Source organism: Lepidochelys kempii, chromosome 1 (genome assembly GCF_965140265.1).
Source record: "Lepidochelys kempii isolate rLepKem1 chromosome 1, rLepKem1.hap2, whole genome shotgun sequence".
NCBI classification, from domain to species: Eukaryota; Metazoa; Chordata; order Testudines; family Cheloniidae; genus Lepidochelys; species Lepidochelys kempii.
This window is the reverse complement of record NC_133256.1, coordinates 198,760,679-198,788,184: the sequence shown is the minus strand read 5'-3', so window position 1 is coordinate 198,788,184 and position 27,506 is coordinate 198,760,679. Positions and strand designations below refer to the sequence as shown.

Below are 27,506 nucleotides of genomic sequence, written 5' to 3'. Positions count from 1 at the left end.
CATGCAGTGGGGCTTCCGCCATTTCCCGTGGGAGAGTATTCTATCATCTAGTGGATCTCACCATTAAGAAGATTTTATTGATACTTTTTTTTTTTAAGGCAATATAAAGCTCAGTCCTTGGACAACTTCTCAAATCTCATTGGGAAGAAGTATAAAAAGGCCGTTTTCAGGCAGTATGAAGATGCCAACTTCAATAAGCTTCTGGAGACTCCCCGGCCCAAGGAAATGGGAATTCTGGGCCCTGTTATCAGAGCTCAGGTTAGAGACACAATCACGGTAAGTGGCGAGGGCCAAATACAAAGACTGTTATGTACTGTGGTGTATCTTACTGTAAATGTAAAATAACTTACTGTAAATAAGAAACAGCTTGTGTTGTAGTCTTTGTCAGATAATGTATAATGTACCACTTGGTAAGGCAAGTCCCATCTTTTCATGTGCTGTATATTTATACCTGCTACAGTATTTTCAACTCCATGCATCTGATGAAGTGGGGTTTATCCCACAAAAGCTTATGCCCAAATAAATTGGTTAGTCTCTAAGGTGCCACACAGACTCCTCGTTGTTTTTACGGAATCCCCGTGATTCCAGTCCATGGCTAGCACTCTCCATGGCTTCGTGTGCCTGGCCGTGTGGGAAGTGCTCCTGAGGATGCCATTCTCATCAGCCGCCTGAGACCAGGCAGCACAAGAGGAATCCCAATCAGTGCGGTCCACAAATGTTCATGTTGCAGTAGAGCTTCTGGTTTAATATCCCCAGATTTTTCTTTTAAGGAGCGTTTCTTCCCCTGAGCACTTTCAGTGCTGAAATCATGCAAGTTTCGCTCTCCCTGGGATTTACCCAGACCAGGATTCACTGAATGCTGAACTCAAACTTTCTGCATCTCCATATCTACGTAGATCGTGTTCAGAAATATGGCCAGTCGACCCTACAGCATTTACCTTCATGGAGTGACGCTTTCAAAAGATGCAGAAGGAGCCACTGACCGCCTGGATTCCACAGGTCAGAAACTGTTCACATTTGCACAATATCGAAAGTCTTACTTTGTGTAGGGTCTCTCTTTGCCTTTAGGAGGTCATGTAACTGATTAGGGCATAGGAGTGGGAGTCCTGGGTTCTGTTCCCAGCTCTGCCGCTGACCTGCTGTGTGATTTTGGGAAAGTTGTGTCTCTTCTCTGTGCCTCAGTTTTCCCCATCTGTAAAATGGGGATTATGATAAGTGCCCACTTTTGTAAAGTGCTTTGAGATCTACAGATGAAAAATCAAATGTAAATATGCTAAGCAGCACTATTATTTAAAAAATGCCTGCGTGGACGTGGTCCTCGACTTCAATGAGCTCATGTCAGTTTACACCAGCCAAGGGTCTCGCTGACGTAACATAAGAACGGCCATACTGGGTCAGACCAAAGGTCCATCTGGCTTCGTATCCTGTCTGACAGTGGCCGGTACCAGATGCTTCAGAGGGAATGAACAGAATAGGGCAATTTCCAGTGATCCATCCCCTGTCATACAGTCCCAGCTTCTGGTAGTTGGAGCATGGGGTTGGGTCCCTGACCATTTTGGCTAATCGCCATCGATGGACCTGTCCTCCATATTCTTATCTAATTATTTTTTGAACCCAGTTCTACTTCTGCCCTCGCAACGTCCCCTGACAATGGGTTCCACAGGTTGACTGTGGGTTGAGCAAAGAAGTACTTCCTTACTTTTGTTTTAAACCTGCTGCCTATTAATTTCATCGGGTGACCATTAGTTCTTGTGTTATGTGAAGGGGTAACTAACAGGTCCCGATTCACTTTCTCCTCACCAGTCATGGTTTTACCATATCTCTGTCATATTCCCCCGCCCCTCCGCCGCTTAGTTGTCCCTTTTCTAAGCTGAGCAGTCCCTGTCTTTTTAATCTTGGCTCGTACAGAAGCTGTTCCATTACCCTGATCATTTTTGTTGCCCTTCTCTGCACCTTTTCCAATTCTGAGATATCTTTTTTGAGACAAGGTGACCAGAACTGCACTGTTCAATGTGTGGGCGTATCATGGATTTATATAGTGGCAGTATGATATTTTCTGTTTTAATATCTATTCCTTTCCTAATGGGTCCTAACATTCTGTTTGCTTTTTTGACTGTTGCTGCACATTGAGTGGATATTTTCAGAGAGCTATCTATGTTGACTCCAAGATCTTTCTGTTGTGGAAACAGCTCATTTAGACCCCATCATTTTGTATATATAGTTGGGATTCTTTTTTTCCAATGTGCGTTATTTTGCATTTATCAACACTGAATTTCATCTGCCATTTTGGTGCCCAGTCACCTAGTTTAGTGAGATCCCTTTATGACGATTCAGTCAGTTTTGTATTTAACTGTCTTGAGTACTTTGTATAGCTGCAAATTTTGCCACCTCTCTGTTCACCCTCTTTTCCAGATCATTTATGAATAAGTTGAACAACACATTTCCCAATACAGATCCATGCAGGAACCTGCTATTTACCTTTCTCTGCTGTGAAAACTGACCCTCTATTCCTACCCTGTATTTCCTATCTTTTAATTAGTTATGGATCTAGGAGAGGACCTTCCCTTTTATCCCATGACTGCTTACTCTGCCTTTGGTTAGGGATTTGTCAAAGACTTTCTGAAAGTGCAAGTACTATATCTTCATAGTCTTTGCATGGCTAAATAGTAATGGAGGAGAAGAAATATTAGGAAATATTAAGAGGCATAGCTAAGGGAAAAAGAGAGAGAAATGTTTTCTGCTGTGATCTGAAATGAAATGGGGCTGAGAGATACAGAAAGAGCAGCAGGAAAAGTCATCAACAGTGGTAAGACTGTGTATCCGCAATCTTGGATAGTGAGGTTGCTAGTGCTGGGCAAGCAAATGAGAGACTACACAGAAGTTAAGGGCTATGAAATAATCTGTAGCCAGCCCATGGAAGGCTTTAAAGAAGGAAGAGGGGACACTTTATTTCCTGATTCCTGTAAGGAATGGGGGAGTCAGTGGATTTGTTCAAGGACCGGAGAGATGTGACTGCACTTCGTTGTATGAGTCAGACAGCAAGCAGCATTCCCAGTGGTTTGCAGTCAAGCTGGAAGGGCGTATCAAGTGGGGTCTGGTTCTGTTCAATGTCTTCATCAGTGATTTAGATAATGGCAGAGAGAATAAATTTATAAAGTTTGTGGATGATACGAAGCTGGGAGGGGTTGCAAGTGCTTTAGCGGATAGGATTAAAATTCAAAATGGTCTGGACAAACTGGAGAAATGGTCTGAAGTAATTAGGATGAAATTCAATAAGGACAAATGCAAAGTACTCCACTTAGAATGGAACAATCACTTGAACACATACAAAATGGGAAATGACTGCTTAGGAAGGAGTACTGCGGAAAGGTGATCCACTGTGACTCCCGGATTAAAGCTAAATATGAGTCAACAGTGTAACTCTATTGCAAAAGAAAACAAACATCATTCTGGCATGTATTAGCAAGAGTGTTGTAAGCAAAACACAAAAAGTAATTCTGTTCTGTTCTACTCTGCACTGATTTGGCCTCAACTGGAGTATTGTGTCCAGTTCTGGGCACCACATTTCAGAAAAGATGTGTACAAATCAGAGAAAGTCCAGAAAAGAGCAACAAAAATTATTAAAGGTCTCTAAAACATGACCTTTGAGAGAAGATTGAAAAAATTGGGTTTGTTTAGTCTGGAGAAGAGACGACTGAGGGGGGACATACATTTTCAAGTACATAAAAGGTTGTTACAAGGAGGAGGGGAAAAAATTGTTTTTCTTAACCTCTGAGGCTAGGACAAGAAGCAATGGGCTTAAATTGCAGCAAGGGAGGTTTAGGTTGGACATTAGGAAAAACTTCCGAACTTTAAGGGTGGTTAAGCACTGTAGTAAATTGCCCAGGGAGGTTGTGGAATCTCCTTGGAGATTTTTAAGAGCAGGTTCGACAAACATCTGTCAGGAATGGTCTAGATCAGTGGTATCCAAAGTGGGGTGCGTAAGACAATCCATTGGGGGGCATGGCAGGAGGAGCACCGCCGGAGGGGGAAAAAAAAAGGGGCGGCTGGAGGAGTGCTGCCCTAAGATTGGCTGGAATGCTGCCCCTTATAGTGTGCTGCCCCAGGCAAGTGCTTCCTACGCTGGTGCCTGGAACCGGCCCTGCGAGGTATCCTGAGGGAAGAGTGGGAGTTCCACAACACGGAGGGGTTGACAGTGGCGCCCTCACACTTTCGTTCGCTTTCAGCGTATTGCGACGTATTGCAGTTTACATGCGCCCGGTTAAGTGGATTTATGGATTATATTATCTAGTTTTAACTAAACTAACCCTCACAAAATGAACAAGTGGCTTAGAAAGATTCCTGCAAAGAAACCGCGGGTTGAAGATAATACTAATAATGCAAGCACAAGCGAACAACAAGAAAATGACAGAGCTGGCAGTTCTCCTACTCCTAGTACGAGCTCTTCGTTAACCACATTATGAGGTAAAAACAATGATGATCTAATCAGATCTGACAAGAAGTCGGCCAAAAAAATTCAAAATGATCAAGAAGGCTATTTGACATATGGATTTACATCCACAGTCATTAATGATGAACCTCGCCCTAAGTGTGTATTCTGCCTTGAGATATTAGCTAATGATAGTATGAAGCCATCACGATTAGCAAGACATTTAAAAACTAAGCATCCAGAACGTGAAGACAAACCTCTACAATTTTTTCAGCGATGTTCAAAGTCACGCGATACTCAATCCAGTACTTTACAAAATTTCACTAAACTTCATGATAAATGTTTAGAAGCCTCTTTTAAGGTTTCTTTCTTAATAGTGAAAGACAAAAAGCCACATACCATTGGGGAAACACTTGTTCTTCCTGCCGCAGTAAAAATGGATGAAATAATACACTGAAAACAATATGGCAACAAACTAAAATGCATTCCTTTGTCAGCAAATACTGTTGGAAGACGCATAGAAAACATTACTGAAGATTTGAAGAAACAAGTATTAGAACAAATTACGCAGTGTGGGAGGTTTGCTATATAGTTCGATGAAAGTACAGATGATCCTAATATGTCTCAGCTTATGGTATTTGTTAGATTCGGTTTCAATAATGAAATACACAAGGAACTACTTTTTTGTGAGCCACTAAAGGAAAGAAGTACTGGAGAAGATATATTCTCAACAGTAAATGACTTCTTTAATAAAAACAATGTTTTATGGAAAAACTGTGTAAGTGTAACCACTGATGGAGTGGCTGCTTTGACTGGAATAAAGAAAGGATTCCGGGGTAAGGTTACAGAGATAGCACCAGTGTCACCTTAGAGACTAACCAATTTATTTGAGCATCAGCATCCGATGGAGTGAGCGGTAGCTCACGAAAGCTCATGCTCAAATAAATTGGCTAGTCTCTAAGGTGCCACAAGTCCTCCTTTTCTTATAGCACCACATGTGAAAATCATTCACTGCATCATTCATAGGCAAGCTATTGCTGTGAAGAAGTTGGAGCCAGAAGTGCGCGAAGAGCTACAGGATGTCATCGATGTGGTTAATTTTATAAAAACAAGACCTTTAAATAGTAGAATCTTCACAATACTTTGTAATGAGATGGGGACTGACCATGAAAATCTTTTGTACAACACAGAGGTTCGCTAGTTATCTTGTGACAAAGTGCTTAAAAGAGTTGTCGAACTTAAAGATGAGTTACGCATTTTTCTTTTACAAAAAGACAAGTGTTCCAAATTTGCTGACCTTTTCTGTGATGACAAGTGGCTGTTAGTAGTATGCTACCTAGCAGATATTTTCGAAAAAATAAACACACTTAATCTGTACCTTCAAGGTAAAGGTGACCTTTTAACAATGAGTGAGAAAGTAACTGCTTTTTGAAAGAAACTCGTGCTATGGAGAGAGCATTTTGAAAACAGATGTTTGGAAATGTTTCCATGGTTATGTGATTTTGTTGCAGAAAACGATGTAAGTGTGTCACCTATAAAAACTCTCATATTTGCACACTTAAAAAACTTGGAAACAGAATTTTCTAACCTGTTTAAAAATCTTCCAAACAAAGAGTTTCAGTGGGTTTTGAACCCATTTGTTAAAAATATAAAAATGCAACACCTTCCGATTAGTCTGCAAGAACAACTGCTTGACATCAGGGAAGATGGAAATTTACGAGCCGAATTTCAACAAAAACCTTTGCATAATTGGTGGATGGGATTGAAAAATGAGTATCATGATTTAGTAAGTGCAGCCAATGATGCACTTCTTCCATTTGGATCTATGTATCTTCGTGAGGCATCTTTTTCAGCTATGACAGCCAATAAATCCAAGGTGCAAAATAAACTGAACTTAGAACCAGACGTTCGAATTGCTGTATCACAAAGTGTTAAACCAAGATTTTCAAAAATAATGAAGCATATTCAATCACATTGCTTCTCACTAAAAATATTAAAATCAAATAAAATCAAATATATTATTTTTAAAATATTGTTTATTTCATCTTTATCTCATCCTTTTTTAATTTCTATTTTTTGTGTATGTTTTATAATGTACATAATATATTAGTACAGTAGTACATGTCTAATTTATACATAAATAAATATACATATATTGGGGGTGCGTGCTCAAAAAATTTTTACTGATGGGGTGCGCGATCAAAAAAGTTTGGAGACCAGTGGTCTAGATATTACTTAGTCCTGCCATGAGTGCAGGGGACTGGACTAGATGACCTCTTGAGGTCCTTTCCAGTCCTTTGGTTCTATTTCTGCAGCATTAACTTCAACTGATTAGATGCTGTTCTATGGGTGATTGTTTGGTAAAGGAAGAATGTAGTGAGTAGCAGGTTTGTTGTAGAAATAGAATGGAGCTGGTTTTAGCCACGACGTAGGCTAGAGCTAAGGCAATTCCTTCTGAATCTGCCTTCCCACCAGTGTGCAGTTCACTGTCACAATTAAAATGTAGAATTTTCTGCTCCAGATATGAACAGTCTTTGTTCAACAATTTTTTTGTTCTTCTGTAGTGCCTTTCATCCATGGATCTCAAAGTGATTTACACCCATCATTCATTTAGCTTTATGACAAGTCTCTGACGTAAGTGGTATAATTCCCACATAACACATGGGACCTTCGCGGTCAGAAAACACAGTGACAACACGTTTTGCATTCTGCAGTGGACACAGAGCATGTCTCCAGGCTGTGCTAGAGCTTTGGACGGTCCAAGGCTGTAACTTAATAACGGAGCATAGTTAAGCTCCTTTCTGCACTGCAAACAGAAACTCTGTCGTAAGCCACATGGGACAACCGTGCTGTATCTAGGTCCCTGTACTCAGTTGTTTTTGAAGTGTAGACCTGCCCAAAGTACATATTGGACTTCAAGTGCCTGAAGGTGCACTGACTTCATTGGAGCTATACCAATTTACACCAGCCATGAATCTGGCTCTAAGTTTGTAACTCTTATTAATGTTTCTCTCTTTTTATTTCTCCTTCAGACAACAGCACCCTGAGTAAAGCAGTTCAACCTGGGGAAACCTACACGTATAAATGGAGCGTCGTGGACACCGATCAGCCCACCGCACAGGATGCCCAGTGTCTAACGAGATTATATCACAGTGCTGTAGATGTAACTAGGGATATAGCCTCTGGACTGATTGGCCCACTTCTGATTTGTAAAGGTGAAGCACTGAACAAGAGGGGTGTGCAGGTATGATCATGTTCTGCAACCTCTGAGAGACAGAGAGAGAGAGAGAGGCGCCTGTCCATGTGTGTTGTTTGAACTACAGGGGAATTTGGTTTCATTGATTGTTCCCTTAGAGAAAAGGCCTATGGAACTGAACTGGGATCAGATCACTAGGCTTCTTCAGAAGTCAGTCAAAAAACCTGTAGAATGTAATGAGGTATGAGATCCTTTGGATAAGTTCTTTGAACCACCGTACAGAACTCACTAGTTGGGACATTAAATTCTATAGGGTGAGTCAGACAACCTAAAATAAGGGGATAGTTTTGTATTAAATTCTATAGGACTTTTCTATAAGGGCTGCTTGCAGTGATAGTTTTTAGCTGCATGCTGGCATATGTGGCCCCAGATTTAGAGTGCTCGCTGGGACTTTCAGTTAGAAAGATCAGGCTGCTAGTGATTTCTTTCATTGTGCTTTGTTTGCCAAGACAAGAAATTGCAAAATCCTGATTCTAGACACCACCCTAAACTTCCCCAAAGTTTGATGATCTGCAGGGAGAAAGGGAGGAAGTTCTGACCCCAGTCTCTGATAGCTTCTGACCCCAGTCTATCACAGGTTTAACCTAGGTCTGGCAACCCCAAACTTTGGGGATCCAGAAGCATTGCAAGGGGGTTGCTGGGAGAGTTCTTCTTCCACTTCCCCTCCATGGGGCCAAAGGAAGGAATCTACTTTGACAGTGGCTCAGACACCACGCAGAAGTGAATGGAAGCAGTGACTTCAGCCCCTGCACATACAGCAACAAGTGGGCCACTATGGGGAGCCCAGCTCATAGCAGCCATGCTAGTAGCTGGTCCAGTGTCACCCAGTGAGTCAGTTGCAGAGGTAGGAATGGAACGCTGGAGTCCGGAACCCTAGTCCCTTTCTCTAACCACTGGACTGTGCTTCTGTTCACTTGAATGGAAATGTTGCCTCTGGAGGGATGGCGAGATTAGGCCCTTAATATACCCCACTATGTATCCGTTAGCTGCTTGCAAAACTTACCCTGCCATGTCTGCTGTCTTTCAGAACAAGGCGGATGCAGAGCAGCAGGCCGTGTTTGCCGTGTTTGATGAAAACAAGAGTTGGTACTTAGAGGATAACATCAAGGAGTACTGCAACAACCCCTCCAGCGTTAAAAGGGATGATCCCAAGTTCTACAGGTCTAACGTGATGCACAGTGAGTGGGAAACTAGGCCCAAGTTTGCAAAAGCTTGTGTGAGCACAAGTACCCAGATGGGTGCTTATTCTGAGGTGCAAGGCATGCATGGGGATTTCCCAAGTGGCAGAAACTGGCCCCTGAGATTGTGCTGAAAGCACAAATGAGCAGAGTTCTGGTTCTGGCTTCAAGGATCTGCTATTTCCAGAATTTCATAGGGCATGGTTCGGGCAACTTAGGCACAAACAAGCTCATCATGAGCCGGGCAAATGTAAATCGAGAAGGGGAAGTGTCAGTGGTCTCAGCAGCCCTGCATGGGCTTCTGGGCCACCAACTGCAGTCCACTGAGGCAGCACCCGGAGGTGGGGGGTGGAGGCATCAGTGACTGTGGGAGATAGAGAGAGGTAGAGTACCTGGGTGGGGGGGAGCGGGGGCCTGGTAAATGTTTGTGTAGAGCCTCGCAGAGGGGAATGGATACTGGCGGTGAGTGGTTAGAGTGGGCAGGGGCTGGCAGGCTTCCTGGGGTGGTGACCAGGAACAATCTGTGATGCTGCACCTGTTTGCCCTGGGGTGGATGGGGGAAGGAATCAGGAGGGAAGTAAAGGGAAGGATGTTGGGAAGACTCCAGAAGTCAGCCAAGCAGCTGCATGCCTCGTACTGCATGCTTTTGGGTTTGGAGCAAGCTGCAGCTATTAGCATGGCACTAAGCAATTTGTAAGTGTTAATGAGTCTGTTAATTTGACAGTGGGGAGGGGGGCACAGCTGCACAGCCGTGTGGGGGCCCTCAGTGCATGTAGTTCCTAGAAGCTGCCTCCTCAGGGCCACAGCACAAGGGAATCAGGAGAGAGCATGTGGTCCAGTAACACACAGGATAGCAGCGCAGCCAGAGAAACTGCTGATGCAACACTAGCCTCTTGGGTTTCCTCCAGTGTTTGACTCTAGCTTGTGAATCTGAGCATGTGTCCTGAAGGCATATGCCCTCCCACAATAGCTGGTGACAGTGATGGCACAAACCCTGGGAGCCCATTTCTCACCCTCCCCAGTGTACCCGGCCCAGGTCACCCACAGGCCTGTGTTATACAGTGAGTAATGCAGAACCCAAAAGTGAAAAGTAAACACAAGTGAAATTGACTCAGAGTCTATTTTCAGGGCTAGCTAGCTGAGAGAAATGTACAAAATAAACAATTTAAAAAATATATATTTGAATTCTTTCACCCTGAATCCAATATAGGGTGACTAGGAACAGAGGTAAGGACATTTTATTTTAAAATGTGATTTTTTTAACCTAATGGTGTCCCTTCAGATGAAGGTGTCTGGATTGCAGCCCAATTTCATCAGAGTGCCAATAACCTTTCTGTCTGGATACAAAGGTGTGTCAGTTCCATCCCTGATGTCACTCCATTGAAAGCATGAATTTGGCTTACCGTCTTGCATGCTGGTGAGGCTTTATGGTGCTGTAACAGCATATCTTATGCTTTGTTTTAGCAATAAATGGCTACATGTCTGACAGCACTGAAATCCTGGGATTTTGCCATGATGAAATTGTGCAGTGGCATGTCTCCAGTATTGGCACCCAGGATGAGGTAGTGTCCGTACGCCTTTCTGGTCACACTTTTTTGTCTCGAGGGAAGTATGAAGATGTACTGAATCTTTTCCCCATGAGTGGAGAATCGGTCACTGTAGAAATGGACAACACTGGTAAGTGGCAGAACTGCTGTGCTTGTTTCATGATCTGCTAAGAGATTTTGTTTCTAGAGTCCATAAGGACTCATAAAAATAGAAAAGCTTTGTATAAAGTGCATACAAAATTTCGGCCCATCTACATCTTTCCCTAGATTACAGCAAGAGTGGTTGATACACATGGGGTATGTGTATGCTGGCAGCACATGACACAGCAGTGCTGTTGCATATGCTATACTTACTGATGATTCTGTTTTGCTTTTGAGCACTCCCCAAAAAAATCCTTACTGTGGCACTAGTTGTATATCTGTCATTTGAGGCACAGTATTGAAGTTCTCTGTCAAAATCTATAGAAACGGAAAAATGTCCACATCTAAACCAGCAGGCCAAATCCTAAAAGCCATACATTGGGGCCCTGTTCACCCTTCTGCATTCAGAAAGGAACGTCCTGACAGTGTCCCTTTTCCAGAGCAAAAGCAGCTTTTCCCTCTTACTCTGGCAGCAGAGGAAACACATGGTGTAGGGACTCCTGCGTCTGCTCTATTCTACTGTAGGATATGTAGCTTTCCACTGGTGTTAACCACCCTGGGCTGGTTAAAATGGGCTTATGGCCAAATTGTACTGGTGTTACTGAGAAAAATGGCTGCATCACATGTCAGGATCTGGCCCACCAGTCATTTAGGAGCGAACGAATGTTGGAACGATCAGACTGGATCAAACCAGTGGTCCATCTAGTTCTAGTATCCTGTCTCTGAGAGTAACCACTATCAGATGCTTCACATAAAGGTGGAAGAAATCCCACGGTGTGGACAATTTTGGAATAGCCTGCCTAATCCCAGTGGTTGGTTGATGCCTTGAAGAAGAAGGGTTTAGATCCCTTAATTTTTTATCCTGTTTAAAGTACCTGTGAATGTTCTCCTTGTCCATGTAAATGGCTAGTTCTCTGGATCCTACTAACTTCTTGGCTCTAGCGGTACCTTCTGCCAGTGAGTTCCACAGGCTAATTATGCATTATGGTTATTTTTTTAAAAGGAAAAATGTTTACTTGAAGCTGGAAACCTCCATCAGACTTAACAGAAATCTCCAAAGTTGTACTTTTGTACTTCTCCATCATTATTGTTTGGTTTTAGTATGTGATCACCTCCTTCCCTCTCTAGACCTTCTTTTCCAGTTCTTGTAAAATGTGCTCATTTTTGCTGACTTTGGAAATAATGTAAGGAAAGCAATGCAATTCTGTCACTTAAAATATAGAGGAGGTAGAAGATTACACCTGGCATCTTTTTGAGGTAAAAGCCATTTTTTGTCCATCTCTCCCATGTTTTATTGTGGGACATGCCATGAAATGCAAAGAGCCTGGAGTCACTTGGTGCAGTGTGCCCATTTATTCTCATGTAGGCCAATCTAGAGGTCCAAATGTGGAATTTCACTGTCCTATTAAAGACCTTCCCCCCTCTAGAGGGTTTTAAAGTATTGTAACATATCTAATTTTTAAATGGTTTTAAATGCCTGTGGGGATTTTTATTATGATCAGTATTCTCTAATCCATAGGTTTATACACATAACCCAAACTCCCAAAATTTGGATCCCTATCTAAACCTCTTGTTTCCATCTAGTTTTGATCTCTTATCTCCCTTTCTATCATGGGATGTACCAAAAACCTGAAACCAAATAACCCTAAATTTTAGGGAAGTTGAGATCCAGATCTGTCTGTGAACTTTATGGGTCAATTGTATTCAGTATTCATGATTTATTGCTATGGTTATGCCAAGGAATCCCAATCAAGGACCAGAGCAATATTGTAGGGTGCTTTACAGACTAATAACACAGAAGACAGCCCCTGACCTAGAGAGTTTACAGTCTAGACAGGACATGACAGGTGGGGGTCAAGCTCTACAAAGTAATATGTAGTACACTTTTTTTTTTTTTTCAATTGCAGGTACATGGCTTTTTGCATCCTGGGGTTCCCCTGAGATGAGTCATGGCATGACGCTGAGGTTTAGAGATGCCAAATGTGAAAAAGATGTAGATTATTATTCTGATGAGGACCCATATGAAATCATAGATTTCTCATATGAGACGACTCTTGAAAATGTGCCTGTAACCTCACCCCAAACTGGAGGAGAAACAAAAGAAATATCAAAAAAACCCCAGGAATCTTCTGATGATTATGATTATCAAGATCTGCTGGCCTCAAGTTTGGGACTTCGGACATTTGGAAAGAAACCAATGGTCCAAGAAGAAATGCAGAATCTTACTGCTCTGGCCATAGATGAGAACTTTGGCACCAGCACTCAGAGGGCTGATGTGGCTCCTGGCTCAGATCCACCATTCATGGAGAACAGTGGTACCTTGGACACTGATGAACTCTTGGAAACTCAAAGCACTGCTCCTCTCCCAACCGAGGCTGGGTCCCTCCACATAAATTACATGGTGGCAGCAAAAGAACATTCACTTCCAGTCACCACAACAGCAGTAAGTCCTGACTTGGCATCTAAAGCTGGAAACCAAAGTGCCTATGAAGCATATCACAGTCAGACGTCAGGAAATTATGAGAAAACACTTGCAGGTGAACTACTGAGGACTAGGGAAGAAGCCCAAACAAAAGATGCAGCAGAACTGTTACCTGACAGAGGGGACAGCATGACGTCCTCCTTTGCAACACTCTATTCAGAAGAACCACAAGAGAAAAGTTCAGGAGGGGAATTCAATTTCAGTAGAAAAAGGGAAAGGCGAGACCAGCGGGAGACTACGTTTTACACTGTTAAAAAGATGCGAGCCCTCTTAGATCATGTTCAACAAAATAAAAGTATTTCCTCTCTTGGCAACACCAGTTCAGACAGAGCACCTCTTTCTGCTCACCATGCAGAGAATATCTCCAGTTCAGATATGTTAGGGACTGATCAGTTTCCAAATGAATATGCTGAGGACCAGGACGTGGAGGAGGAGGAAACCAAGAAAGAAAATGCTGAATTTCCCAAACATGCAGATAACTTGACTTTTGCTGTGGGACACAGGGCAGAAAACAATGAGTTAAACATGTTCAATCTCCCTGACTTAGAACTACCCAAAGATAAACAAGAAAGAAATTTTACTCTAGATTATACATCAGATATCTTAATTCCTACTCGTAGCCCAGTGGTGGGAAAGGACATGCTGGGAAAGCTCTCGCCAAGAGGTATGAAGTCTCCATCTAAAATTATGAATGAGAAAAGAAATTTGGCCTCTGGGAAGGAGAGTTATGGGATGGAGATAAATTCAGCTGAGGCTACTGATAAATTACAGAATTGTTCCAGAAATGCTACAATGCCTACAAGAGCGAGTGTATCCCTGAATAAGAAGAAGCAAGGGAAATTCAAAGGCTACCCACCATTTACAAAGGGTCATTGGAAAGTAAGTAGCAAGCATCCAACTCTGAAAGGGGAAGAGAGAAATGTGAATGGCACGTTGAGTACCTCTGGGACTCTCATCAAGACCCGAAAGAGGAAAAAGCATAATCAAAAGTATAGTAATCTCTCATTGACACCCAGAGGTGTGAGACCCCCAAAGGTACCTGGAGAGCAAAACTGCACATTATTGTCCAGGGAGGCCAACCACACAGTGTCCCTTTGTGAGGCCAACAATACAGAATTGCCCAGCGAGGCCAACCACACGGTTTTGCGAAGCAGGCCTAACTACACGCTGACCCCAAGACAATTTAAGCCCATCATCATAGGGCTTCCCAGTGGGAATGGGGACAACAAGAAGTATGTTCCAGGAGGCTCTGACGGTGAGGAAATTGTAGATTACCAATATTCAGATGCAGACGTAATCTTCAATGACCCATATACAACGGACCCCAGATTCAACCTTAATAATGTCCGTAACCCTGATGACATTGCTGTGCATGATCTCCGCAGCAGAGGGACCACAAGGAGATACTACATTGCAGCTGAAGAGGTCTTCTGGGACTATGGAGGATTAAAGAAAAGGTTGGACCTAATTCTTCTTCTCTGTTGCCTCACACCCTGTTGCTAAATACTAGGCCACTGATTCAGATAGCTGTCCCACAACAAAGCTACTGTTGCTGAGGGATTAGGGGATTTCTTAATCACACAAGTGCTGTTCCATTTAACAGTCTGTAATGCAGTAGGTGAAGAGGAAGGAAGGACCAGTGCTTTAGGGCACTAGCCTGGAATTCAGGAGACCTGGGTTTAACTCCCAGCTCTGCCAGAGACTTCCTGTGTGACCTTGGGCAAGTCACTTAGTCTCTCTGTGCCTCAGTTCCCTGTCTGTAAAATGGAGATAAAGTCCTTTCCTACCTCACAGGTGCTTTTGTGGGGATAAATGCATTAAAGATTGGGAGGTGCACAGATACTACAGTAATGAGGCCCACATCAATACCTCAGTTGGTATCTAAGTATGTGTGGCTGGGATGATTTGGGACTCAGTCAAGAGAGAGCCTATAGGTTGCCAGTTTGAATCCAGCTTGAGTAGGTAGGGACTTTGGTGGAGATTTTTCAAAGTGACCTAAGGGAGTCTCAATGGAGCTGGGTGCCTTACACCCTTAGGCCCCACTGAAAATTCAAGCCTTGTAGTTCCCACCATCTGAAATTTTATTCAGTCTCCAGTACAAAATGAGTAGTTTGGCTCCCACTTATCTGCTGGGAACTGGACTACCACATCATGCAAACCACACCACCACAGACAATTCTAATTAACTCCCTTGTTGCTAGTCTTAGCAGAGATCAAGAACTGATTGGACCATCGCGCATGAACTCCAAATTTGAGATGTTCGCATTGTTTTGATTTGGAAAAAGGGGCTTTAGTTCCCAACAAGATTTTGTATCCAGTTTTTCTGAGAGAAATTCAACCTGTTAGAAATTTGAAATTTCAAATCAAACCATGCAAAATTGCCAGTGATTTCATATTTCTGTGCAAATCTGCCTTTTTCCCCTAAAATTGCTTCCCACAAAAATATTTGCACAGCCTGAATTTTCATTGTTGCGTGATTTAGGACAGGAGTGGAAATAGTTTCACTACAGCACATTCAGTCTCTGAATTGTGTATTTTTCAAATTGTATCTTCAGACTACTTGACAAACTTGTCTATTTCCCCCTTCCCAACTTTCCCCATGTAGGACCCCTGCTTAAGCTCCACCTTCATTATTTGTATTTGCAAGAGTGCCCAGAGGACTCTGAGTTCTTCATGTGTAAAAATCCTGAAGCTCAAATACTGAAATTATTTGCCCTGTGTAGGGCAGATACTCAGCTGCTGATATAAATGAGGACAGCACCACTGAAGTCAATGGTGCTGTGACAACTTCCCTCAGCTGAGGATCTGTCCCTGAGTCTTTGGAAGAGTTGAGAATAGAACCTACAACCATAAGAAACTGAATCAGCACTTAGAGTTTTGGTGAGACAATAAGAATCAAGCTCCTTCCCCCACAGATGTATCGGCTCTGGAGAGCTAATGGAAATATAGGATGTAATTGGTTATCAGCAGTAATTCAGAGCCGCATGAGAAAGAGATGATCCCCAGGCCTTTGCTCTAGGCACTAGAGGAGTAGTGCTCTTTCCACTAAGGGTACATCTACACAGTCTGCAGCAGCAAGCCTTCCAAGTGCAGGTCAACATACCTGGCCTTGTGCTAACACTATAACAATAGCTGTGTAGACAGTGCTTGAAATTGAAGCACAGGCTGGCACTTGGTCTCTGACTCCCACCCCCATCCCTAGACTTGAAAGCCTGAGCCACGTCGACACAGCTGTTTTTAGTTCGGTAGTGCAAGCCCGAGTCTGCTGTGGGCTGTGTAGATGTACCTTAGGTGACTCTGAGGGACTAAACTCCTATTTCTTCACAGAGCAGTTGCATTTTTAAATATGGTTGTGATCAGATGACAAATATGCAAAGGTGACACCTTCTCACGGAGCTGTCAGCATCACTTCCTCATACGGCTCTGAATTATAGCTGATAACTAATTACATCCTTTTTTTCCACTAGCTCTCCAGAATCGATATATCTGTGGGGGAGGGAGCTGGATTCTTATTGCCTCACCAAAACTCTAAGTTCTGATTCAGTTTCTTCTAGATGATGGTGTAAGAGATATAAATAGCCCAGATGGATTTTCAGATATTAGAGAAAATTTTCATCACTGGTGGTTAGAAAAACTATTTTAGGATTTACAGACTGAGCAAATCTGGTGTAGAATCACTGAGGAGAAAAATGGAATGTAGTGATATCATTTTGTAGTCACTTTAATACCCTGGATCATACATTTTCAGGGTGAATCACTGACATTTGTGCTGATTCATTTTCCTCCAAAGCATTCCAACGGTAAATGTAACTGTTTCTCAGACTACATCTTGAGGGGTTTTTATGTGTAGGTCTCTAATTTTCATCATAAGATGTCAGTTTTTCTAATTCCATGATGTTTATGTTCCATTATGTTCTAATTCCATAATTTTTCTAATTCCATAATGCTCCCCTCAGCACAGTGAGGAATGTCAGAACCAGCCATGATGGGGGCAACACCATATACAAAAAAGTGATTTTCCGAAGCTATGTGGATAGTACCTTTACAACTCGGGAGCCTGAAGGGGAATATGAAGAACACCTGGGTATCCTGGGTCCTGTTATCAGGGCTGAGGTGGATGATGTCATCCACGTAAGTCAAGGCTTCAGGTGTTTGGTGCATGAAGGTTTCTTACAATGATCTGAAAGGGCTGAGCTAGAACTGGTTGAAAAATATCAGTCATTTTTGGTGGGATATCGTGTAAAATTTATTTTTTTCTCAACTTCCCACCCCAAAAAGCTTTTGTTTTTTAACACAAAAGCAAAAAGTTGGGGGGGGGAGATTTTTCAAAAACTGTTTTTAGTTCTACAAAAAAATTGCTGTTTGAAAACTGAAAATTTCCCCCAAAACTCAACTGAAACGTAAATTTTTTTTAATGAAAAACCTGAAACTTTAGACAAAAATGAAAATGTTTACATTTGTCTGAAAAGTCATCTTTTGTCTTAAAAATATTTTCATGTAAAAATGTTGAGCAGTTCTAGTATAAATGGAACTCGCTGGTCAGTATGTGTTACAGGTCCCCCCTCTGAGCGAATTCTCAGAGGATCGGAGTTTTCACAGTCCCCCCACTCTCTCAGCTAGCTATGGAGCTTTAGCTCAAGTTGTAGCCACTCATGCTTTTAGTTCTGGAGGTCCTCACGTCAATCCTAGCATGGTGGCCAAGATGCCGGCCATCACATAAATGCTAAGGATGATGTGGAAGCAATACAAATAATAAATACAATACAAGGGATTATAGCTAGTAGTAACAGGGGAATATTACAAAAGGGCACACTTCCTGTGAATGAGATCTTTGAGGCGGTGGAATAGTCATCCCCAAGGGAAGTGGTCTCCATCTCTTGGGACTTAAAACTGGGCAGTGTTTTAGAATATTTACTGTAAGGAAGGTGTTGACCCCTAGTGGGATAGATTGAATGGGACATGATAGCTCTTTGAGTAGTGTCTCTGTGGGTACTCCACTTTAAGTGGTGGTGCATCCCTCGATCAGAGATTTATGGTAGCAGGGTCCGTGTGGGTCGCGGGTGCGCAGTAGGCGTCCCTTGGCGCCATTAGTGCTGTGTGTAGCATGCGCACAACCCAAGCCCTCCAGTTCCTTCTCAACCGTCCTCTGCTGAAGAGGGAGCGAAGGGGCAGTCTTAGCAGTTCTCCCTAAAAATCGTTAAGAAATAGCTTTTAGATAAATATTTAGATAAGCTATTAGAGAGAGAGTTAGAGTTAGTGTTAGTAAAACAAAAACAAATTTCTTGTTAATTCGTTAGACAACATCGCACCCCCCCCAAGGGGCGGTTATTAGTTAAAATGCCGGGGTCTCCAGGGTTCAAACGATGCAGCTCCTGCCGTGATGCCATGCCCGTTTCAGATGGACACTCTTTATGCATACGCTGCCTGGGTGAGGGACATATTCCCCAGAAATACTCCCACTGCAGCAACCTGAGAGCCAGAGCCCAGCAGGACAGGGATCTCCAGCTTAAAATGATCTTGATGGAGAAGTCCCTCCAGCCTGAGAAGGACAAGCAAACGGCCTCTCTGGGCGCTCCTCAAGATGGAAAAGGAGACCTACCTTCTGAAAAACCAAAAAAGCGGGCTCAAACATCTCTGCAGAGAGGTCTGCGAAAACAGAGGTGGTCTCCTGCCAGGACACTGCCTCTGATGCCATCTTCCTCTCGGGTGAGCACCTATAACACTCCAGGCACCTCTGGCACTGCCGACGTCTGAGCGAGAGAAGTGGAGTTGAGTCGCCGACAAAAACATGCCTCCTCCATAGCACTGAGCTCGCCAGTATGGGGCTTAGCACCGCGTGTCTCAGGCACCACGCCTCCACCCCTGACACCGACAAATCAGTTGGCACCGGAAGATACTACCAAGTCAGCACTGAGGGCAATGGCCAAACAACACCGGTCGGCACCAACTCCATCAACAAAAGAGAGAGCACCCCTGGCACCGACTACTCAGAAATGGGCACTGGCACCATCTCTCCTGCCCCAGAGAGACTTAGAAATCTCATTGGCACCACATTCACCAATACTCGGTGCCAAGGGCTCCCCCACAGGCTCCAGAGGAGATCACAGCCCACAAGACATGGCACAGTTCTTCAGTGATGAAGAGGAGGAGATGCAGGGACAATACCCCCATCTCACTTAAGGCCCATCGACCAATGTGGAGTGACATGGGTCCGAAATACCAGATGAACCAACCATGGTGTGGACCTCCATGGATGTACTCTCCTATGGCTTTCCCAATGCAATGGGCACATTGGGAACCCTGGAGCGCATAGGGGTCAGCGTTCTAGACCGTCCACAGCACATAGATGTGAACTGTGCTCTAACCTAGCATCTCCCACACCACAACCCTCAGAGTCACAGGAAGGGGGAGAGGACACAGAGCTGGGCACAGACCATGGTACATCTCCTGTGCGCAATTCATCTTTCTCCACAGATGAGGTGATTATGCCCCCACCGCCAACCTCAGCGGATTACTTTAAACAGTTTCAAGAGCTGTTGGAGAGAGTCACGCAAATCCAAGACATTCCACTAGAGGAGATAAAGATAAACGAGCACAAGCTGGTACAAATACTGCAACCTGCATCTACCTTCCCTTCCCATCAACAAGGCCCTCTTGGATCCTGCGGAGACAGGCTGGCAGACACCTGCCTCTATTCCACCCACCTGCAAAAGAGTGGATAGACAATATTATGTACCATCCTAGGGGGCAGACTTTCTATTTGTGCACCCGCCTCCTAACTCTGTAGTTGTCAAGGCAGTAAAACACCATAACAAACAGCCATAATTCAAGGTTACACCCCATGACAAAGAACACAAAAGACTTGACTTCTTCGGACACAAGGTATATTCCTCCTGCGCCCTTCAGTTTCAGGTGGCCAATTATTCTGCACTACTGGCCAAATACAGTTACAAAAACTATGGGAAACTTGCCCAGCTCACCTCTGAGCTACCAGAAGAAAAACACACAATTCCAGGCCATCATCACCAAGGGCCAGCTCAGAGGTAAAACAGCCCTTCAGGCAGCATTGGACACAGCAGACACAGCAGCCAGAATGACAGACACAGCCACAGTAATGCGCCGAGCCTCATGGCTTCCAGCCTCAGGGATACAAAAAGAACTCCAGACAAAAGTAGAGGACTTCTCTTTTGACCGGGAACAACTCTTCTCTCAGAAGACAGACAAGGTCCTTTATTCAATGAAGGATTCTTGGGCCACACTTTGGGGATTTACAGCCGCCCTGCAAAAAGAAGGAAATACAAACCATCTCAGAGACCTAGAGACTCCTCAAACAGGCAACAACACCGGCATCAACGATCACAACACCAGCAACCACCTCAATCTCTGGCGCAGACTTCTCAGGCAACACCTCCAAAACCGCAACTTTGAAAAGTTGGTCGAGGGTCTGAACGACCTCCCTCATGAAACAGTGCTCACGTCTGACCCATCCCCAATTTTTGGCCATCGACTCCAGCTATTTTACCACATCTGGGCCACAATAACATCAGACCAATGGGTGTTGGAAGTTATCAAGTCAGGATACACTATTCCCTTTAACTCCTGCCCACTTACCCTACCCCCTTCCCTGTCCCTTTTCAGGGACCCTTTTCACGATCACCTACTACAACAAAAAGTCAATCATCTTCTACAGCTAGGTGCTGTGGAACAAGTACCACTACAATTCAGAGGGAAGGGATTCTACTCCCGTTACTTCCTGACCCAGAAGAAGAGCGGGGGATGGAGACCCATCCTGGATCTACAGAAGCTCAGCAAGTTTCTCAGATCCCAAAAATTCAAGATGCTCACATTGGGTACGATACTCCCAGCGCTGTAACAGGGGGACTGGTTTTCAGCCCTCAACCTCCAAGATGCTTATTTCCATATCACCATTCATCCTGCCCACAGAAAATGTCTGTGATTCACGGTAGACGAGAACACTTCCAATACGGAGTACTACTGTTCGGCCTATCCACGACACCAAGAGTCTTCTCAAAACTCTAGCGGGGGTAGCGACTCATCTGCACAAACAGGGGATAATGATTTTTCTCAGCCTGGACGATTGCCTTATCAAAGGCCCAACTCTACGAGTCACAATGGATGCAGTCCGGTCCACTATCACATTATTCCGGGAGCTGGGTCTACAAATAAACGAACGGAAATAACCATAAACCCAGTCGAACAACTAGACTTTATCGGGGCACACCTCGACGCTATAGAAGCCAAGGTGTCATTACCCCTTACCAGATTCACGAACCTCATCCAAGAGGTACAAGTCAGTCCTCAAGTTCAGGCTCACACTGTCCTACAATTATTAGAACACACGCCAGCCACGACATTCATGGTACGACATGCAAGACTACATATGCGAAGTCTACAAGGTTGGCTAAGCATGGTATACATACCAAGCAAACACAACCTACACAAATGGCTCAAAGTTCCATGAAATGTCCTCAATTCATTACAAAGCTGGACAGGGCCACAAAATAGCTGTATGGGTATCCCTTTTCAACAGAAACTCCTGACAACAGTAATCATCACAGATGCCTCACTGATAGTCTTGGGTGCTCACATGAGTCAACACATATACAAGGCAAATGGTCTCCCAGAGAGACTCCCACTGCACATCAATTTGCTAGAGCTACGAGCAGTCAGCAATGCCTGCAGACACTTCCTACCTCATATACGAAACAAATCCATTTGAATTATGACCAACAATATTGCCTGCATGTTCTATGTCAACAGGCAAGGAAGAGCTCGCTCACATTCCCTATGCACAGAAGCCATGAGACTTTGGAATTGGTGCGTACAATACAATGTAAACATCTCAGCGTGTTACCTGCCAGGCTGTCAGAATGCAACAGCAGACACGCTCAGCAGCTACTTCTCCCAGGATCATGAATGGGAGATGAATGGAGAGGTCCTGAGTTCAATCTTCAAATGGTGGGGCATGATTGATTGAGCTCGATCAGAGTCCATCTTGCTGCCATTTCAGCATTCCATCGAGAGATCGATGGAACTTCGACGTTTACACACCCAGCTACAAAACGCTTCCTCAAGGGTCTCCGAAATGTTTACCCAGACGTGCGATGACCTACACCAACATGGGACCTCAACCTGGTATTGAAATGCCTCGCCGGACCACCATTCGAACCGTTAGCCACCTGCTCATTTTCTCTAACTTCTTTGACCAGGCTCTCTGGTACATAAAGGGAACAGATGAGGAGTTACATAAAAATCAGGAGCAAGAAAAGGGGGAGACAAAAGCCAACCCTAATCTTGGAACTCCATCCTCAGAGTGAGGGAGACAAGACGAGCTCCTTGCCCTGGCAGTCCGCCTCTGGGGTGAGGGAGATGCATACTAGAGAAACTCCCATTGACATCAGTGGGAACTACATACACTGGGATCTAGTATTACTGTAGAACTAGCTTGTGCCCCATCTAACACAGCCAGCCAGGGGTGTAGGAAAGAATAAAGACTCCCTGTCCCCCTTGTGCAACCCATTGTACGCCTGCTGGAACTGGGGTTCTCCCAGGAATGCAGGGGCTGCTCCCAACTTGCTCCCTCTTGGGAACAATGCTGGAAAGGGGGCAGGGAGTAGGCGGAGCCATTACCCTGCTCCCCACATACTAGTAGCTGTGCACAGTTGTGTGCTGCACCCCGTAAAGATGTGTCACGAGTTACACTCCCCACCTCCAACCAGGCACAATCTAGCCCATAATCAGTAGACAAATCTGAATCCTGAATTTGTACTTTACACAGTTCATGGGTGTTTTATGCCTGGGATCTTGGTTTAGGCCCAAATCTGCTAATCAAGAATCTGCTTGTATTTATTTTCTAGGTTCATTTTAAAAATCTGGCATCCAGACCATATTCCCTCCATTCCCATGGGCTTTTGTATGAGAAATCCTCTGAGGGAAGCAGTTATGAAGATGAGTCTCCAGACTGGTTCAAAAAGGATGATGCAGTTCAGCCAAATGACACCTATACCTATGTATGGTTTGCAACCAAGCGGTCTGGACCTATGCAACCTGGAGCAGCCTGTAGGTCCTGGGCCTATTACTCCGGTGTAAACCCGGTAAGGAAATCTAAGCAGAAGGGTGCTGGAGTCTGCTGGATAACAGCTACTATGTCTTGTTGCTGAAATACTGGCTTCACAGCACTTTGCATTGCTTCCTATTCTTTTGGGCCTGATTCACCACTCTCTTGTTCCTCATCTAATCATTTATGCCTATGCAAAGTGAATATAAATTGCTGCCACTGGCATGAGTGGATGGAGAATTCTGATTTGATAGCATTTCATAGCCGCTTTGCATAGAGTTCAGTAACTACACAAGGCAATGGGGAATCAGGCCCTCTACCCCAAATGTAGGGCCTGAGCCAAAGTCTTTCTGTTAAGTTCAGTAGACTTTTGGATCAGGCCCTTAGTTAGGAATATAGCATAGCTGAGAGATTCTCCCAGCCCCCATGTTTGCAATGTGATGTGCAAATACATCTTGGATCCGGGTTCCTCATCTGTAAAATGGGACCTTTACCCAACCTTTATTCATTAATTAAGTCTTACTTCTGTACCTGATAAATTGGTTGAAGTAATCATTCAAATAGAATAATAAAAGATCTGGAAGATCATGGTATGATAGGGTCTATCCAGCATGGTTTCTGTAAAGGAAAGTTGTGTCGCTAATCTGTTGGAATCCTTTGACTGTGTCAGTAAAATAGCAGATAAAGCAGAATCAAATGGCATATTTTATGTACACTTTCAAAAGGCCCTTGACAAGGTCACGCACAGGAGGCTACTGAAGAAAGTAAGTAATCATAGAATGCAAGGCTGAGTATAGTCATGGATCAAATGCTGGTTAAAAGAGTGAATAAACAGTAAGATTAAATGGACAATTTTCATGATGGCAAAAGGCTACAGCAAGGGGCCACAAGGTTCTGTATTAGCACCAGTGTTTTTCAATACATTTTTTAATGACCTGGAAAGCGGGGGAGGTGAATAGTGAGGTAGCAATATCTATTGATGATCCAATTAATTTAGGTTAGCCAAGTCCGGAGAAGACTGTGAAGACTTAACCAAGCTAGTTGTATGGGCAACATGATAGTAGATTCAATTCAGTATTGATGTGTACAAATAATCCGTATTGGACAGAAAATGTGAAACTACTTGCACCTTATGTGGTTCTAAATTAACCATATCAACTCAGTATATGATCAGGATCAACTGAGCGTCACTGCAGACAGATGGATGAAAACCTCTGCTCAGTGTGCAGCTTGTGGTTGAAAAAGCAAACAAAATGTTATGATGCATACAGAATAGGATGGGGAACAATACAGAAACGATTATAATGCCATTTTATAATCAGTGGTACAGCTTCCTCTGGAACTGGCCACCCATGTCAAAAAGGATATTGCAGAACTAGACAGGGATCAGAGACTGGCACCATAAGTTTAGGGGCATTTAAAAAACATGAAAAAAATCTGGCACTGGCCATGGTTGGAGACAGGATGCTGATCCAGTCTGGCAATTCCTGTGTACCGATGTTAACCCTTGTAAGGGAAAATCCTCAAATGAAAGCCCCTGTGAATGTGCAAATTGTTATTAATGAAGTATTATGGGAAACCCTAACTTTTACCTGTAATTTGTATTTATTGCCTTCCAGGAGAAAGATATTCACTCAGGCTTGATTGGTCCAATCTTGATCTGTCGAAAGGGAACGGTCAGTACAAGTAACAGGCCAGTAGATACCCAAGAGTTTGTCCTGCTTTTTATGGTCTTTGATGAAGAGAAAAGTTGGTACTTTGATAAGCATTCCAAAGGGACTTACACTGAGAAGACCTCAGAAGTGCAAAAATACCACAAATTCCATGGTACTAATGTTTCCCTTTGTCAGTTATCCATGTTGGGAGGAAAGAGGGAGGAATTAAAAAGATCTCAACCCAGCTTCTCTTGGTGCACTTCAACTTTGCACGCACACATCATTTGCATGCACGTATTTAATTTTTTTTGCACTATTCCTTGTGCATATAAAAATAGAATATGCATATAGACTAGAGCTGGGTGGAAACTTTTGACAAAAACAGAAAAAATGTTTTTGTTAACATTTTCCACAGAAAATTTTGACTTTTTGCCAAAAAATTGAAGTTTTCAGGTTTTGGACAGGAAGTTTTCAGTTGTGGGCTAAAAACCGTAAACTCCCTGGTTCTTCAGTTTTTCAACACAAGTTGAAGTTTTCCATGGAAAACAGAACCTTTCTGTGAGAATTTCATTTAAAAAAAAATCAATTTTCTATGAAGAAGCAGTTTCAAGAGAATTTTCAGCCAGGCCTAGCACAGGCCCTACCTGCTCTTTTTGGGCAGGAGAGCTGGTAGGAAAATTTCAACTGAAACAGTTTTCAATGTAATTGAAAATGCTGATCTGATTACACCAAAAAATGGTGTAAAATTGCGTCAGTTTTAATTACATTTCCCACAAAAATATATTTTTGTGTTTCAGAAAAATTTTGAACTTCCTCATGAAACAGAACACCCTGGTTTCAGCCAGCTCTAATTGGCACAGATGGGGCTTTGTGCATAGCGGGTGGATATTCAGACGTGCTTGGCATCCACAACAGAATCTGGCTCTTCAGAAGAGTTCAGTTCCCACTTAGGTACCAAAAGAAGTGTCCAATTATTCCAAAGAGCTCAGGACCCAGCAGCTCCCCGCATTCACAACAATGAGAGGTGTTGGGTGCTGCACACTTTTGAAAATCTGATCACTTCATTTAGGTGCCTAAATGGGACATCTCTTTTGGAAACTTGGCCGTAAAGTACTATTATTCATGTGAATAAGTGACGGTATGCAAAAATGGAAGCCATGTTTTTAAAATATGGTCCTTAATGTCAGGCATAAGTCAGATCTATTGACATTAATAGAGTGTGTCTCATTACAGTCAAACCCCCGTACTCTACAGCAAGCTGTGCTTAAATCCTGTGGCCTGGTCTCTGCATTCTCTGGCACTCAGGTGCAGCAGGCGGTGAATTCTGTGGCACTTGCATTTAAATTTGAAAAATGGAGTTTTCCTGAATGTAATATTATAATGAATATTGCCATCCACACAGTAACCTCTGTTAGTTTATTTTAATATTAAATCCCCCAATTGAGGAGATGAGAGGCAGTTTGGGATTGGATTAAGCACATTTGCTGGATGTTTCCACTAAAATGATCAGTAGTGAAATAGTTACCAAAGCTGACATTTAAATCATCACCTTTACATTTCAGAATCAATGCACGATTCAGATGAAGTGGATAGTTCACGCCTCTCAGAGCTATTGCTTTAGGCTGTCTGCAATCTCAGGGAGACATTTGGATATTGCTTAACACTTGATTCATATTTTCTAGACCTTTTTTTTCCACTACCAGCAGGGACCCTGGGGGCTTTTCCCTTGAAATTTTCAGAGCTGCAACACCCACTTGATAATGACCCTTTAAGAGGAAACAACTTAATTTAGGCCCCCTAATATAGGCTTTATGGAGCTGGTTTGGCTCACAAACGTAATATGAATCAAGCTGGCCTCATGTTTGACTCATTCAAAGAGATAAATTTCAACACTATCTTACTTTAACTTTTCAAGAGTTTCTGGGGCTTTTGTTAATTTTGTTTCCACCAGGGAGGTAGAAAGCATTCCCGCTTATTTGAATGACCATCAACTACACTTGCAATGACACTTAATTCATAAACTGAGAAGGTCATTATTATATGTTGACACTAGAGATTGGCATGGACCAGGACACCACATCTGAAACGCTATAGGCTTTGGGGTCATTTGGATCTAGATCCAATCTGTATCCTCTGGTCAAACTCTATCTGACATCTTTATTATCTCTCAGCTGGAGTGTGTTTCTTTTATCTCTTGTAATATTTTCCTTTTCAGCCATTAATGGGATCATATATCACTTGCAAGGACTGAGGATGTATAAAGATGAACTGGTCCGATGGCACTTGTTGAATATGGGCGGATCAGAAGATATTCACGTGGTTCACTTTCACGGTCAGACCTTCACAGAAGTCCCTGGGCATCAGCTTGGTGTCTACCCTCTCCTTCCAGGTACATATCAGCTCAGTGTCTTGTCATTTCGACTCATAATTATGAGGCTAAACCCTACACTTGGTAATGTTGGAGTGACTCTACTAAAATTCAGTGTCATTAGATCAGCAGAAGCAGAAATTGGCTTGGGCACATTAAGATAGCGATGGTCAAGTCTTGTGTTTCAAGATGCTAGCTGTTCATTTCTTGTGAGGTTGGAAAGGACTTCCCCAACCCCAGCATCATCTACCTCAGGGGTTCTCAAACTGGGGGTCGGGACACCACAGGGGGTCGCGAAGTTATTACCTGGGGGATTGCGAGCTGTCAGCCTCCACCCCAAACCCTGCTTTGCCTCCTGCATTTATAATGATG

The 27,506-nt window shown here is 43.4% G+C and overlaps 1 protein-coding gene across 8 annotated transcripts in view; it reads left to right on the top strand.

Moving 5' to 3' along the window:
* LOC140896406 (coagulation factor V-like) overlaps positions 1 to 27,506 on the top strand; it is an 81,114-nt gene that overhangs the window by 38,704 nt on the left and 14,904 nt on the right. For all 8 annotated transcript variants that reach the window (XM_073308175.1, XM_073308184.1, XM_073308192.1 and 5 more), the window contains 10 exons: positions 99 to 276; positions 897 to 999; positions 7,462 to 7,673; positions 8,713 to 8,863; positions 10,328 to 10,540; positions 12,459 to 14,490; positions 16,990 to 17,164; positions 22,912 to 23,148; positions 24,731 to 24,938; positions 26,982 to 27,155. In XM_073308175.1, coding sequence (XP_073164276.1) covers positions 99 to 276; positions 897 to 999; positions 7,462 to 7,673; positions 8,713 to 8,863; positions 10,328 to 10,540; positions 12,459 to 14,490; positions 16,990 to 17,164; positions 22,912 to 23,148; positions 24,731 to 24,938; positions 26,982 to 27,155 — 3,683 coding nt within the window. The remainder of the gene's footprint in view (positions 1 to 98; positions 277 to 896; positions 1,000 to 7,461; positions 7,674 to 8,712; positions 8,864 to 10,327; positions 10,541 to 12,458; positions 14,491 to 16,989; positions 17,165 to 22,911; positions 23,149 to 24,730; positions 24,939 to 26,981; positions 27,156 to 27,506) is intronic.